General features: G+C 35.2%; 1 protein-coding gene across 1 annotated transcript; it reads right to left on the reverse strand.

Moving 5' to 3' along the window:
* Window positions 1–10,281: 10,281 nt before the first annotated feature.
* Window positions 10,282–14,969, reverse strand: LOC149538452 (serine/threonine-protein kinase D6PKL1-like). The gene is made up of 2 exons (XM_089799778.1): window positions 14,176–14,969; window positions 10,282–11,460 (listed from the first exon to the last, which is right to left on the reverse strand). Exons 1-2 carry the CDS (start codon window positions 14,745–14,747, stop codon window positions 10,539–10,541), a joined length of 1,494 nt encoding a protein of 497 aa, XP_089655904.1. The 5' UTR covers window positions 14,748–14,969; the 3' UTR covers window positions 10,282–10,538.
* Window positions 14,970–17,536: the final 2,567 nt, after the last annotated feature.

The following is a 17,536-nucleotide window of genomic DNA, read 5'->3' on the forward strand; positions in this document are numbered from 1 at the left end:
TTGTTTCTTCCTTTCTGATTTGATTCTTTTTTTTTCTTCCTAGGGTAATGGATTTACTTCCAATATCAGCTTTCACCTTGCTCCTAGTGGTAGAAGGAGAGACTAGAGAGGGATCCCTACTATTTTTCTTCTTCTTCTTGATAGAAATCCAAGGAGCATTGTTAGCCTCTAATCAGGAGAGGTGCCCAAGGGTGGTGGACGAGAACCTTTCTAGGAGCCTGTTGACAATGGCAAGGAAAACCCCTTTTTTAGGGCTAGAGTTAGATTCCTCAGATCGAGGTTGGTCTAGCATAATAGGCCCATTCTAGGAATCTAGAACACAAGAGGTATCCACCTCTGTAGTATCCAGAATGGGGCCCTTCATAGCCTCCTTAGTTTTAGTTTTCCCATCCTTTCTAGCAATCTTCAACAGAAGGATAATGGGCCTTGGAACATTAGTCAAGGCCCTATTGCTATTAGTCAAAGGGCTCTTTGTTGTTCCACCTTATCAGGTTCAATAATTACTGCCATATTGTTCTTTTCCTTTGGGAGTTCCCTCTTGTCATTTCCTTTACTTTCCTCACCCCCTGAGCTCTTTACTTCTGAGGCTTTATCCTTCCACACCTTTTTGGTTGCTCCTACCTTGTTCTTACCTTGTTTATTTTGGGATTTACCAATCTTTTCCTTCTCTCTAAAAATTGGACAAGTCTTCACTTTATGTCATGCCTTTTTGTAATGGAAGTAGGCAAAAGGAACATTCTCATAGTTAATCTGTTGCACCCTTCTACCTAGATGAGACTGAAACTCAATCATTTGGGGCATTTCCTAACCTTCAACCACCCCTACACATATTCTAGCATACGTAAGTCTTTTCTTGGCTGAAATAACAAGATCAATTGATAGCAGTTCTCCAAAAGGTTGGCAATGCCATCAAAAACATCTTCATGCCAATATTCTAAGGGAAACTCTAGTAGCCTAATCTAGACCAAGGCCTATGTTAGGAAGTCATTATTCAGGTCTAGGTTGGAAGTCCACTTTTGAAGTATGAGTCTAGACTTACCCATTATCTAGTTTCCCACACAAAGGATTCTGGAGTAATCTTCTGAGTAGGATAACTCAAAAGACATAAAACCTTTAGCCATAGTCATTATTTCAATCTTGCCTTTCAGCTCCCATTTGTTTCTTGGAAAAATCCTTGCCAAATCAATATTTGGTCTAGGGCCAATAGATTTTCCCACCACCCAGGATGTTGTGGTCAATAATTTCACTTGGAACTTCTAAGGCAAAGATCCCATTTTCCCTATCGGATTTATCAATGATTTTAGGGAAGGTTGACTTACCTAATTGTTCGACCCCAAAGAGATTTTTCCATCTCCCCCATGTCCTTGGGACCCCTCCCCCTGAAGACTTTGGAAAAGGAATAGAGATATTCTTTTCTCCTAGGTGTGGCTGCAAAGCACACGGGTCCCCATCTTCTATAGCATCTGCATCTTTGTCGTCCTTGTCCTGCTCTACCCCTACACACTAATCACTATTCCCTAGCTTGGCAATGTTCCCGCCTGAACTCCTATTCAAAATTCCTCCCCTCTGCTCTGCTTGTGCTCACCATCATATAATATCTTACTTGCAACAACTAATTTTCATCTGGTACTTCTTACAAGTATCAGGTGACACTTTCCTTTTGTGCGATAGTTCACACCATATAGGGAGATATTTGGGTATGCCTGATACAATGGAACTCCTCAAAGAGTGTGATACAATTTTGGTAACAAAAGTATCATACAATAATTTTTAGCATATGCATACAATACTATTATAATATTGCATGATATTTTGCAAAAAAACTACTAAAAAACATATAAAATGTGTTAAAATTTCTCAAAATGACTCAAAAAGCATAAAAGTTCTGAAGACTCATCAGAGCCTCATACTCAGGTGGTCGGTTGCGCTCAGAATGGTGCCTATGGGTTGGAATACCTACTAGAGCCATCATTCTCTCTCAAAATCACTCAAGAGCTCTCATAAATCACAAAAGATAAATGAATTGAAAATAACCCTTAGACCCCTTATATAGTCCTCCGACCTCATTTTGACTCATTTTTTGAACTCCTCATAATTATACATGAAAATTGTACCCATGGCTAATTTTGACATCTAAGATCCATTTTTGGGATTGAAATTGAAATTCGAGTTCATCTTGATAGTCAAAATTGTGTTTCAAAAATCCACCTTCTTCTATGTAGTTAGCTGACCTTTTGAGGTCTAATCTTCGAATCTTCATTGGGGCATCTTCTTTTCTCCATGTCTTCATCATTTATACACTCCATACCAACTTCAAATCACATCTTTCTCTTCTAAATCATGTTTCTACTTGATTTGACCTAATTTTTGTGCTTTATCCTTCTTGGTCAACACTACTCAAGTCGAGGCATTCTATCACTTCCTAATGGTCACTCTTTGGTTCTAATCACTTATCTTTCATCATGAACTTTTTTATATCTCAATTTTCTGATATATGGTTGATTTCTACATTCCCTTTACCTCATTTTGATTTTGATCCCGAGGGTGCAAAAATGCTCTATCATTGCTTGCTTGCTATAGCTCTCTATTTCTCAAGAGCATATACTTGATTTTTTTCATTTTCTCTCATTCTATATGCTTTTCTTGATGCTAGTACTCTTCTTGAGTTCTAATATCATCTTTCTTCTAGTATTCAGTATTGTCACTACCAAGCTGCACATTCAAGACTTGCTATCTCATTCTGCATTTCATTCTTCAGAATTAGATCTCTCTATCTATTACTGCCTACTTTACTTTTGTATTCCTTGATGTCATGTGTTCCCAGATCAATCAGACATTAGTCAAAGAGCGGAAAATGTAATCACCCAAAAATGGTCATCTAGACTATTAGCCCCCTTCTCTGCATTTTGGCTAATTTATTTAATCATTTGACAAGGCCAAATTGCTAAAAATAATTTATTTGATCTTAACCTATAGTTTGACTATAATATGCTAATTCCAGGTTTGATTAAGAGAACATGTCTCCTTTTAATTAAATAAAAGACCCCATTCTTCTAACCCACTCAATGTGCACACATAAAGCCTTTTTCTTAGTTACAAATTAAAATAAAATGTTTTTGTCTCACATGAAAAGTCAACTCCTTTTCATTGGTTGACTTGATCTTGCACATGGCTCATGCAAAAAGTCAACCTCCACCCTTGATCATCCATTTCTTGATCTTGATCTCAATCATCTATCTACCTTTAAGAGAGAGAGTTCTCTCCCTCTCTAAGGATCATGTTTTGAGTTAATTTTATGCTACAAGTTTCTTAACAGGTTTCTTGGAGCACTTGAGGGGAACTTATATTCTTCTTACCTCATTCTTGCATCCTTCGTCTTAGCACTAGATTCATTTAGAATATCTTGATTTCCTTTGTTATAACATAGCTCACATAGCCTAGTTAGCAATGATTGTAACACATTCATCTTGTTTAACTTAGTTGCACTCTTGCATTTCATTCTATCGTAGTTCATTTTTGCATTGCATGTTTGAGAGCTCTCTTGGACATTTACACTCTTTATCTTGTCTAAGGAATCTCACATTACATGGTTTACTAGCAAGGGTTGTGTCTCTAAGGCTCAGTTGAGAGCTCCTCATATGCACAAACAGACACCTTTGCACACCATGGATAGGGAGCTCTAATCCCCCATTCTAGTGTTCCAATCTATGGGATACCTTGGATAGAAGGGTTTAGAGAAGTGCACTTTCTTAGTGTACATGTATCACATGTCTCCTCTGGATCAATAGTTGAAAGATGTGGTATACAATTTCCAATGTGATAGTCATCTCCCTTGTCAAGAGATGGAAGGTCAATGTTTCTAATATCTAATACTCACATAGTTTTGTCATTATTGTCACATATTTTCGTGTATGGGGCATACTCACAAAGAATCTTGGACCTATCTAGTTTACCCCCACCTAATCCTCATGAATGTGTTGATTCAAAACTTTGAGCACAATTGCATGTCACTCTTGAGATGCCACTGCATTTCTGGACAACTTCAAAATCACATAATCCATGTCATATACAAGTACTTTGAATAACTCTCCTTACTATCTCTTTCTTCTAACTAATCCCCAATTCTTATAAGTCACTTTTTTTACTCTCATTTAAGGAAAAGTTTACACTTTGGAGCCCTGACCCACATAAACACATTCCCACTGATCTATCCTTTTAGACTTGTGGGACTGTGTTCTTGTTGGCCATCAACCAATAAGTTTTTATAGTAATTATCTATTCCACAACTTCATGGTCACAAGATCATATTCCTCCAAGATATTCCTATTTGACCCAAAACCATTACATCAACTTGTATTTTTTTGAATTGGTGAGATAGTGATCATTTTTTATGCCAACCTTGTTCTTCCATATTGCGTTCCATCAATTAATGAGTTTTTATATAAATTATCTATTCCACAGCCTCATGGTCACAAGATCGTATTCCTCCAAGATATTCCTATTTGTCCCAAAACCATTACATCAACTTGCATTTTTTTGAATTGGTGAGATCGTGATCATTTTGATGCCAACCTTGTTCTTTCATATCGTGAACCCATAGGAACATGACTTTCTACTATATAAAGCATGTTAAAAAATATATAAATGACTAAATGACAAGACTTATTTTAGGTAATTGACTCTCTATTCTCCACTCTGAGATGACATACATTCCTTATGACTTCTATTTGGTGCCTTCGTCATCCTACATGGGTCATCTCCACAATCACTCAAATGCTCTCTAATGTCTCAAATTAGCTCTTCGTCGCTCAAATCTCAAAGGACTCAAGATAAAATGAGGTCATTATTTTTACCCTCTTGGCCTTATAAGGGTCTCTTTAGGGCACCCTTTTCACCTTTTCTACCCCTACATGACCTTCTCTTGGCATGTTTCTTCCTAGGACTTCATTTTTTTCATATTGATTGCATTACCACATCCTGTTTTTCTCCCCCTTTCTTCTATACTATTGGGGAAAATTTATATTTGAGACTGTACTCGAGCCCATTTTTCTTTCTCGTCCACCTTCTCGAAGGGGCATCACCCACTCTAAATAACATCATTCAGTTTTAGTCTTAAGAAACTTAGTTATCTTTATTCTTCACATTATTATAATTTTGAACATCTATATTATGCAATGTTAATGCCAATTCAAAAAGGGGCAAAATATAGGCACTTGAATCTGATTTCCAAATTTATAATCAAATTTATCTCTCTAATAGACATATTAATTAAATATTTATTATTTAATTAATTTTTGGCAATACCCTAATTAATTATTTATGCAACCCTTGGTTATTTGATTAACTAAACCCCCTTTCTACATTAATTAAAAAATATCCCTATTTGATTTATCTTATTCATTTATCCCTTTTCTATCCATTTGTGAATTTAATTAATTAATTTACTCTAATTCAAGCACATGGCTCATAAGTCAAACTCTCATATAATCAAACCCTCAAGCACCTAACATAGGGTTCTAAATCAACCCAACCCTTTACTAATCATCTTTCCTTGTGACACTTGTCAAAAGGCTAGGAGTTAAAAAAAGCACAATCCATGTGCTTCTCCTCAAATGAATCTTGACCTTTCCTCCACTTTGCATCTTGGTCGTACATTCCACCTCCCTTTGACATATGAATTGAGATTTTATCCCCTCACAAATCATCCACCATTTCAAGCAAAGTCATAATGTCAATTTGAGCCCAAAGCATAGCAATCCATAATCTTATAATGCCAAAAATCCTTACTCGCCTATGAAGGTTGGATATACTTGGAGCACACATTTTAAATCTTGGACACATCCACATATCAAAGGAGACTTCATGAATTTGTATTGAGGTTTGCATGCTTTTGTTATGACTTTTGTATCTTTTTGTCTTATCATATATGTTATTTTGATTGAGTGTAGATGAATGCTCTAAGATCTATGTATTCCTAAGTTAAACATTATTTAATCTCCTACAATTATTATGTTTTTTTATAAATTATACAATAATTATATTATCAAATATTCCTCAAGATCATCATCAATCATTCTAGTTATATATACAATATTCAAAATAGGCATATAAACAAGTTATTCACACATGAATATAAAAAAATACACCATTTTCATTAGGTAAAAGTACAAAGTTGTATCACACTTTTAGAAAGAAAATCACTAACACTAGTTTAAGTTTTTAAATTAAATCACTTATAAGTGGGATATATGTTGACAACTTTAAATGATATAAGCTAATGAAATGTTTTTTTTTTTTTAAATAATTGATGGGTAAGAAGTTGAAGCCAAGACTGAGAATTATTATGTGTTGTGATGAATTATTAATATTTATTAAATACAAGTTGACTAGAGCCCAAGACCCCTAGGTAAGAGGCTCATAATTTACTATTGTGTTGTAGGCTCTTGCCTAATTTTTTAAATATATTTTATGTTTATAACTAAATTGTAAAAAAAATTAAAAAAATAAAAAATAAAATCTTTAATAAACTAACCTAAAATACACGTCATGGTAAAATGACATAAATCAAAGATACATCACCCATCAACCTTCATGTAATATTTGTTTCTTTGTTTATTCAATTACTTGAGTATATTAAAATATAAAGTTAAAACTATATATATATATATATATATATATATATATATTCGACGTCACCTTTTGTCTAAACTTTTAATTCAAAATAGAAATTAATTATGTCCCTTGATATGGATTCTTTCCTCTACTACAACATTTTTTACCAAAAAAAAACATCTTGTAACTACTTTCAATAAAAAATTAAATATAAAATATTATAAAAAGTAAATAAAATATTTTAAAAAGATGCATTTTTAGAAAATTTCATGTATACATATACAAAAGGGTATTTTATATATTTATAAAATATCAATTAAAGAAGTAGGAGTTCTTGAAACATTGCTTTTCTTAAATAATTTTTTTAGTAACTAGATCTTAAGTTGTTTAAAATATTCATTGAATAGACACTTTCAATAGAAAAGTTGTGACATATCTTACTTAGCTAAAATGAATGTAGCTAGACCATATGTTTGACCAAAAATATTTATTTTGTTTCAATTATGTTGATAAGTTGGTCTAAAGTGTGAGATATGATGAAGTATACAATAGTTTATAAATTATACAGTAATTATATTACCAAAAATTTCTTAAGATCATCTTTAATCATTCTAGTTATATTTAAAATATTAAAAATAGGCATATAAAGAAATTATCCACACATGAATATAAAAACATACTCCATTTCAATTACATGCACCACAAAAATATAAACTGTCAATTTAGGAATTCTTATAAATAATTGAAAATCATTGCAATTGAGTAAATAACTTCTAAATGTAATTAAAATGGCACCTTTACATTACCTAAGTAATCACTCCAAATTAATCAATTGTGTGTGTCTGTGTGCGTGCACGCGCGCGCGCGTGCATGTGTGTGTGTGTGTGTGTGTGTGTGTGTGTGTGTGTGTGAGAGAGAGAGAGAGAGGGAGGGAGAGAGAGAGAGAGAGAGAGAGAGAGAGAGAGAGAGAGATTCATTCTTTCTTTCAACTATAAACTTAATAGTACCTCACTTTTTTCTAATTAGAAGTGGCCATATACTTCAATAAAGGTAGTAGATAATGTTTGCTGATAAATATCATAACTATATTAGAAACATTCTAAAATCATACAAATTTAGTACATCTCTTATTATATAATTAGATTGTGAAATTCTAAAAACTCTCACCAACTATTTATAAAATTATGACATATAAACAATCATTTAAATACAATTAATCTATTTACTCTCAATACCCACAAATTACTAAAATGACTTTTCAATTACTAACTAAAAAAGTATAAACAATATGATCAATCAACATCAACTATCTTATAATTACCAATGCACAATTATAACATTTCCCCAGGAACTAACAAAAACCACGTTACTTTGCTATAGAAGGCTAATAAGTCTAATACAAATGTAAAAATGTTAACCAAGACATTTAGCCCCATAACCTATTATTCAATAATAGAAAACATCTATAATTGTGGAGAGGCCTTCCATGTCATATTCTAGTCATATTAGGGGTCATCACCATGTGTTACAAACACATTTCTTATTGAGAAGATGACTTTGTTTGAATAAAATATTCATAAATGATTCCAATCAGTGATTGGCTTTATGAAGACTTCGTTTGTATGGTATGGACTTTGTAAATATAAAAGTGTTGAAGTAGTATTAATCAATTTGCTCAAGAGTCAAGACAATTGTAATCACGTAGAACCCAAGAAAGTTGTGTTTTTGTTGTTATTACTGAATTTCAATGTTTCTGATTTGTGGCGATCGTTATAATTGTTGGGTCTTGTGTTTTTTAGTAAAGAGTTAAAAAAGTATTTTGCCAACTTTTTGTTTAATATTGAGGGGACAAGAGTAGCAATATTCACTCCACAAAAGCTTATGCCTTGTTTCCATCATTATTGTGGTCACTATCATCACTTCACAAGCTTTTGTTCTTATTTTACCGGTCACCATCATCAGGACAATGATGAACGTACAAATTAATTTAATAGGGAGGAAAGATTAATATCCCTTGGACTTGCCAATAGTAGCAATTCAACTTTCTAATTGTAGTAATTGTAGACACATGGTTAATGTCATGTAATAATTCACTTGATGAAGTTTAAATTTGGGTGACTGATGGGGAAAAGTGTACTTAATGAAATTTCAAATATTATGTTTGATATTTTTTAAGTCATTTTAAATTTTTATGATTTAAATAAGGAGAAATTAATTGTAAATAATTTTGAAGATAGTTGTCAATTTCTATAAGATGTTTGTGTTATGGGGATAATATCTTTAGTGAAGTAAGATATAAACTTATGGTTTTAATAATCACAATTATGAGAACAATAATGGATGTTCTGTCCAATCAATAAATACAGGAAGATTTATCTTTCTATATAAGGAATATTAATAACGCCCACTAAAATAAGACAACCACTTTGAAATAAAACAAATTATCTGTTTTTTCTAGTTAATAGATTCATTGAATCATGTTATTGTACAACATAATTAATAGATAGTTGAGACTGTCTCCTTTGTTCGAGTTACCTAAGTAGGACTCACTCAAAACAAGACAAACTTCTAATTTTAGTAGTTACAAATATAGATGAATCATGATTATGGAAACTTATAAAATGGAAAAAGCAATTGGTTTCTTTGTTTGAACCAAACATATTGTACGTACCATTAAATAGGACAAAATTCTTCTAATTTCGAGAGTCCTCGTTACCAAACCAAAAAATAATAATGAATGTCCAATTCAAGTATACTCATTTAAGTGGCCTAGATAATACCCACTGTAAAAATAAGAAAAAGCTCTTCTAATTTTAATAATAGTGATCATGTGTAATCTATTTTCCTTCGAACTCACACAATATTAAATAGTCGTGATAAAGAAAATTAATTTTCCTTCAAACTCAAACAACAATGAATGTACAAATTGATCATCCCTTAAACTATAGAGAATACCTCAAAAAGGACAAAATTCCCCCCCATTGAATTCTTCAAAGAAAGTATAATATAATACATAGAAATAATTATCTTCCCTTACATTAAAAAAATAATATTAATAAATAAAATTATGATAGATATACAATTCAATTAACAAATTTATTTAAAAGAATATTTACTTATAATATTAAATACAAATGAAGCCAAAATTCTATTGAATTTACAACCCATGATAGAGATTTAAAAAAATAGAGGAATGCAAGGATCAATATTTTTATTAAGTGTGACTTTCAATAGTAGCAAAATTAAACTTACTAATATATCTTTATCTTAATAAGATAAGAGTCAACTAAAATTGAGTCCTAAATAAAATAATCTAATTATTTAGGTTACATCAAACTAACTCATAATTTTATCAATTTATAAAATTTACATTTTAATTTACTATTTAGCCAATACCAATTAATCCTTCCACATTATTAATCACTATATTCAATGCCAACAAGATTAGACTTACTAACATTTTCCATCCTTCCACGTTATTAATCACTATTAGAATTACTTACATTTCCCTATTTCGATAAGGTGATTGACTCCTAAGTAAAACGATCCAATTATTTGGGTTGATCCTTCAACATTACAATGAGATGATAAAACTCTAGGACAAAAATTGAGTCACTTTCATACAACTCATGACACACATGGACCAGATTTGACAAACAAAACAAAAACTAATAAATAATAATATTTGGATATATTATATTTTATTAAATAGGAAAAGAACACCACGTTTGCAGTTGAAATTGAATGAAGTTTGTCGCCGGAGGAGGTTCCAGCAAGGCCTCATGTTCCCCCCGGTACTCAGACAATCGCAATCATGCTCCCCTCACAATTTATCCATTAACTAATGGCGGAATCTCTGAATTATTTATGTACCCGAGCACCTCAAAAATGAAATTATATACACCACGGATTTGACAGATGGGTTGTCAAAAATATTCAAAATCGGAAGAATTGGAGTTTTTTTCAGAAGGGGGAGAGGAAGAGGTGGGGACATTGAAAGGGGAGGGAATGTGAGGAGGAATGGAGCAGCGAATGAGGGCCCAATTGACGCCGTGGAAGAAAGCGTGTTGTTTGATCTCGGTGGCCCCCCTTGTGGATCCCAGGCGCTTGGTGGGATCCTTCACCAGGAGGGACCGAATCAGATCCTTGGCGGCCGTTGATGGCGGCGGAGGTAAGATCCCCGATGATCTTGCGTTTCCTTCGTCTTCAGGGAAGCGGAGCGGCTGAGAGACGACATTGGTGAGGGTTTTCTCGTTGTCCGGGCCGCGGAAGGGAGTTCGGGCGTAGAGAAGCTCGAAGAGGAAGATCCCGAACGTCCACCAGTCCACGGCGTTTCCATGGCCATCGCCCAACACGATCTCCGGCGCGAGGTACTCGTGTGTGCCCACAAATGACATCGATCGGGCCTCCGTTGGCTCTGCCAGGAGCTCCGGCAGTGCTGCTGCTGCATGGGAATTGATGTTGCCGGAATGGCGGTGGATAAATCCCATCTTGGTCTTTTTGGGCTTTGGTTTCTTGGTTCTTGGGAACATTGGTAGGCATGAAGCGATCCGCTGCTGTCTCTGGTTTGGTCCTGTTGATCCCATTACTGTGCAGGGGAGTACACAGGAGGGCAAAATGCATGCTGCCCCGCTGCTGCCTATGCTGCTGTTTGTGGTGTGGTGGGGCGGATGCTCGGAGGAAGTGAGTAATGTTGGGTGGACGGTGGATTTGAGGGAAAGGTCGAAGTCGGTGAGCATTATGTGGCCGTCGTCTCGGACAAGAACGTTCTCTGGTTTGAGGTCTCTGTATACGATGCCCATCATGTGAAGGTACTCCAATGCTAACAGAACTTCCGATGCGTAGAACCTGCAAGAGCATGGAAGTTTGAAACCATGCCCAATAGAAGAAATCAGTACAGAGGAAAAATGGGTTACTGATATTCATTATGAATGAGAAATAATTCAATGTCACACATCATTTTAACTGAAGAAATATTGCACAGATGCGACTAATGTGGAATAGATGAAATAACAGAGCTAGTGCTATAACCAGGGATTTGGGTTTACATTAAGACCTGGCCCAAACATGAATAAAAGTTGCTGCCTCTACCGGTACATGATGTTGATTCTGCAAAAGAAATGTATCTAAATGCAAGCTGGGATTTTCATTTAATAAATATGACATTGTGGAGAAGTGATGAAGGGGAACTTTTCTTTCTTCTGTTCTTTTTTTGGGCTCATACTGTGTGATAAGATGTTAATGGCTATTCAGCCACTAAAACTGTTTTCTTATATAATGATTTACAACTTTTCAAAAATAAACTGTGTTTCTCCTTAATATTGATGAATGCTTTTTCTAGCTGCATAGCCATTGTCTCATAAGATGGCCATCCAAATAAAGTGAATCAGATTAGTTCAGAGCGTTTACACAATTACTTCTTGGTCAGTGAATCTGCCATAATTTCATCTTCTTAAGAGTCCAGCTCTGACATGAGAAAAAGCAACCCGCCCATTACTACTATTTTTAAACATCATATGCTAAAGAAAAAATTATGTTTGAAAAATGTAAGTCATTTGTAAGGAACAATTTTAGTATTTAAGCACAAAAAAGGAAGAATCATTGAAGAGATAATCAGTATTTGATTTTCATTTACAGAAAGTGGGCAGTAACAAGAATTGTAAGGAAACCCTAATGGATTTAGTCTTTTGCCTATTCATAGGGAGTGAAATAGTAAGAAGTAGCCGGGTTCAGTTGATGGTGAAGCTTTGTGTATTCAATGGTAGAGGTTCATAGGTTTGAATCTGCGCGTAAGGTGGTTCATCTCAATGAACAAAGATAAAGGTAATTGAATGACAGTACCCTTGGGAGCACACATAAGGATGTTTCATACACCAAATTGATGTTTCCTTGCCAATGACCTGGAAGACTATGCCTGCCTTCACCTTTTCTGTAACAGCAAAGAGAAGACATCCAGTAATCTAACTATTCAGTTATCCAAAATTTTCAGCGCTAATCTAAGTTAAAAAAACGTTCCAGTTTACATTTTTCTGCAAAATTATTCTTTTGACTTCAACTTTTCCATTGTTTCTGGAGTGTCTTTTACATTCTCTAATTACAAAAAGGAGTCTTAATCAGGTAAAACTTCACGTCACAGAGCAATCTGAACAAAATTAAGTAGCTTATTTTAAAGAGATTTGGAGCAGGGTTTACTTGGGACGTGATTATGGAGCAAAAGTGCAAAGGAAATAAGAGCTTCGATCTGAATCAAAAAGAAGTGGCCTCAAGAGGCAATCCATATAGGAAAAACAACTATTTTTCGATTGATGTGGCAAACATCAGAGCTTATACAGTCTTATATTCGGAATGTTCAGTTGATGAGACGCTCAAAAGAAATTGAATGGCACTCTGCAACCAACACTTGTTGTGAAGGAAATCAACTTAATCAAACATTCCGTTCTAGAATCATTAACACTATCAGAAAAAATGTCTTAAAGAAAATTACTGCACCACATGAATTCAACAACCTAGTCAGGCTCTAAATAGGAAAATAGGATAATGACCATCTTACTATGCACTGGATAGATTGGCAATAAGCCCCTAGACGATACTTCAAATATTTATAAGCCCCAAAAGAACAAACCGCTCTACTTAGCCAACACACCTTAAAAATCTACAACCTATATCTGTAAATGAGACCGGAATCTGTGTTTGCAACCTCCTCTTAATAAGGTTTCATAGGACTTTTGAAAGGCACTGCAAATGCTCTTGCAGCCTATGTTCTAATGACTGCTGTCTTTCAATTATTGTTTATAAAAAGTTTCAAAAAATGATAGTGCCTGTATTAATGTATATTAATCGATTAATTGCTGATCACACATGTACTAATAGTTGATCATTTTTAAGCTTTTGTGGTTGCTTGTTGATCCGCTTGTATAAAGAGTACTAATTTTTTTGGTGCACGACTAATAGCATAGCACTTTTAAGACTACCCTGCACTCTGCAAATTCTACAGAGAGCTCCATAAATGTAGAAAAGCCAAAAAAATAACTTTAAGCTCTTCACTCATCTAGGCAAATTCACCAAACTCATAAATTTACCCATAAATTAGAAATTTTAAGTACCCAAAACGAACCTGAACAACTACTAGATCATCTGCCTATCTATAAACTCCGACACAACAAACCGCTCTACTTAACCAATACACCTTATAAATCTACAACCTATCTCTGTATATGAGCCCGGAATCTATGTCTGCAACCTCGTTTTTAATAGGCATTCAAAGTACACTTGAAAGGCACTGCAAACGACCTTTCAGCCCTGAAAATCCTAGCCCATTCAAAGATCTCGGTTGTATAAATAATTTCAATATAATTTGATGAGAAGTCCTATGAAGAATTGCAAAGGCAAGGCCCGAAAACAGACGGGGAATTTCAGCTCACACAACTTTCCATCACCATCACAAAAATCCTTTGAACGCGCAAAAACAAACAAAAAAACACCACAGAAACTGCATTGTTTCCTACAGATCTAAAATCCAGACGACCACATTACACAACAAATGAGCAACAATTCCATCCCTACCGTGCAGCGTGGTCGGCAAACCGCTTTCCGGGCTGAAGCTGGCGAAGCACATGAAGATCACCCCCGGGGCAGAACTCCATAACAAGACACGAAAACTGGACAGTCTCAATATGGGCATAAAGCGTGGGAAGAAATGGGTGGTCGAGCATCTGCAAGATGGCCTTCTCAGTCTCAGCCCTAAGAATCTTATTCCGATTAGAAAGCCCCTTTCTATCCATGACCTTCAAAGCAAAGCAAAACCCACTTCCCTTAAGCTCAGCAAGATAAACACTCCCAATGTCTCCCCGCCCAAGCCTATGCATGATTCTGAAATGCGAAAATCCCAGCCTACCAGACGAATTGATGCTCTGGATTGCCTCCCAACCCGCATCATTATTAGCCTTATGCGGTTTACTGCTACCAGGCGTCGAAATCGCATTGGGTTCACCGGGGTCACAGCAACTGCTATTTGAAGAACTGTAACGAAGGCTCCGCGGATCAATGTCGATGAAATACTCAGCTACTTCGCCGGAATCTGCACTGGTCCGGCCGCTCCCGAGCTCAGAACCGACCATTGATGGCCGCTCGGACATTTTTTACCAAATCCCAACACCCCACATTTCTATTCCTCCACATTCGTCTCTGGCATTCCAGAATTCGATCAAAGGCCCTTTGACTCGACTAAATCATGTCGATTTCCACAAATGAATCATCGCCCCCTCCTTGTATTTTCCTCCCGAGGCCGTCGTTTATCCGCGGTTAATCCCAATACAGAGATTTTTTATTCTTGGCATTGTTTATCCCGCGTACGACATTGTCCAAGTGTAAGGAAATGGGAGTTTTGTGCAGGCGGGAGGCGGGAGATTTCGATCTGTGGCCGGTGGCGCCGGCAATCTCGACGGGATGTGTCGTGTGTGAAAAAGATTGGGCATCGTCCTCCATGTGGGGTCCTAACTCTTCTGTAGTTTTGTATGATAGGCGTGAAGATCCGGAGATCTGTAATCTCCATCAGTTAATTCTCATTAGCATCATCCCTAATTTTGCACTCTCTCTTCTAGTGTATTAGATAATGCCCAGGCTGTATGTATGGTCGCTCTTCTTTTGTCGATTCGTTCTATACAATCATGTCATTCCAAGCTAAAACGACACCAAATGTTTGGAGAGATTAGGCTTGTCAAACGGTAAAACATAAAAATCATTTAAGCTAATCAAACTAGTAAGTGTAGACTATGGTAGAATGGGTATATCTATGGGATTCAATATAAGGTTTGGCTTGTGAATCATCTTGAACAACATGTCATTATGTGGTGCAAGGAGGGATGAACAATTAGGATCAAAGGCACATCCATATGTCTAACCACTTTGCTGAGTAAATACAATGGAAGCAAAACACAGAGAACAAGACTAAAGAGAGAGAACAAATTCTTTTATTGATTCATCGAATGTTTAGCAGACATGTCCAACTGTAAGGCCTTCTTGGTTACGACTAAATACAAAATATATTCCTAAGTTCTATCCTCAACTTCAAACTGGCAACATCTACTCTAACTCCTAGTCCTCTAAGTTTTGCCTAAAGCTAAACCAAATACATCTACTTATACTTGCCAAAACGGCTTAACCAAATACATCTACTTATACTTGCCAAAACAGCTTACTAGAGAGATTCTAGAATATTACATCAAAGAAACGCTGACCTCAAAACGGTCAACACTCATCCCTAGACAAGATCCTATCATTAAATTCACAATCTAAGTTAAATACAAGAGTCGGCTCCAACTGAGAACTGAATAAAGACAAACCCTGGGCATCAATAACAATAGCTCCACTCGGTGCATGAAGAATCACTCGGTCAACACAGGAATAACTCAGTCACTAAAGGAACAGTTTAATTCACACTGAAGAGCTTAGCAAGGTTTGAAAATAACTCGATTTAACTATAAGAATGAACAAAAGTGCAGGATTAAAGGCAACCCAGGATGCTCCTGCATCAAATAACCAGGGTTGAAAGAAATGATTCTCTTGAATCATACAAGTATCACAACTTGAGTTGAATCCAACTCATACTGAGAAATCCATGTAGCATTTTCAACTAGTCTATTATTCCATTTCACCAAATGCTCATAGTAATCTTTTCCTCTTGTGCTCTTGCCAATTCTCTAATCCAATATCTGTTCAACCTCTTCAATTTGCTTCTTAGGATAATCATCTAATACAGCAACTTCATTATCTGACTCATGATACTAGATTAACAATATTAATTAGGTAACTCAACTTCATAAGCATTTCCACTATCAAACTTCCTCAAGATCTTGCAAATTCCAAATTTCTTCATCTTCAACTTACTGTATGTTCCAAGAGGAAATATAACTTTCTTCAAATGAACCATCACCTCATCACCAACTTCAAAAACATGATGTCTTCTAGATTTATTAGCATTCTCCTTATACTTTCGATTACTTTGTTTCAATCTCAATGCTTCTTCCTTATGCAAAGACTTCATAAAATCAGCAAATTCTTCCCCTACAACACTTTTCTTTTCTTTACTAGCAACATCCCTCAAATCTGATATTCCTCTAGGCTACATTCCAATAACAATCTCAAAAGGTTTTCTCCCTATACTCCTATTCACAGAATTATTATATGCAAATTTAGCTTGTGTCAACACTAGCTCCCAATTATATAGTTTATCTCCAACTAAACATCCCATCAAATTACCCAAGCTTCTATTCACAACTTTTGTCTGTCCATTTGTCTATGGATGGAATGTAAAACTAAACTTCAACTCAGTACCCATCTTCTTTCACAAAGTCCTTCAAAATTAACCAACAAACTTACCGTCTCTGTCAAAAATAATACTTATTGGTAATCCATGCAATCTAACAATCTCTTTGATAAAAATTTCAACAACATGCTCAGCATCTGATGTCTTCTTACATGCTATGAAATGTGTCATCTTAGAAAATTTATCCACAACAACAAATATAGAATCATACCCTTTTACTGTCTTAGGTAATCCAAGAACGAAATCCATATTGATGTCACTCCAAGGTTTTTTAAGAACAAAAATAGGTGTATACAAACCAATATCTTGACTTACTCCCTTTGCAACTTGACAAACTCCATAACTCCTTACAAGCTTCTGATCATTCTTATACATATATGGCCAATAATACTTATCTTTTAGCAAACTCAATGTCTTATCAATTCCAAAATGTCCAGCCTATCCACCACAATATGTTTATTTAATCAAATTAACTCTCATAGAGCTTCTTGGTATACACAACTAAATTCCTTTGAACAACATGTAAGGAAACTCAGGTGCGAAAACAGCTTCCTACACTAATCTCATAGGGAAACTATGATGCAAATCCTATTAAAATCT

This window comes from Cupressus sempervirens, chromosome 9 (assembly GCF_028749045.1).
Source record: "Cupressus sempervirens isolate cs-2001-9-10 chromosome 9, ASM2874904v1, whole genome shotgun sequence".
NCBI classification, from domain to species: domain Eukaryota; kingdom Viridiplantae; phylum Streptophyta; class Pinopsida; order Cupressales; family Cupressaceae; genus Cupressus; species Cupressus sempervirens.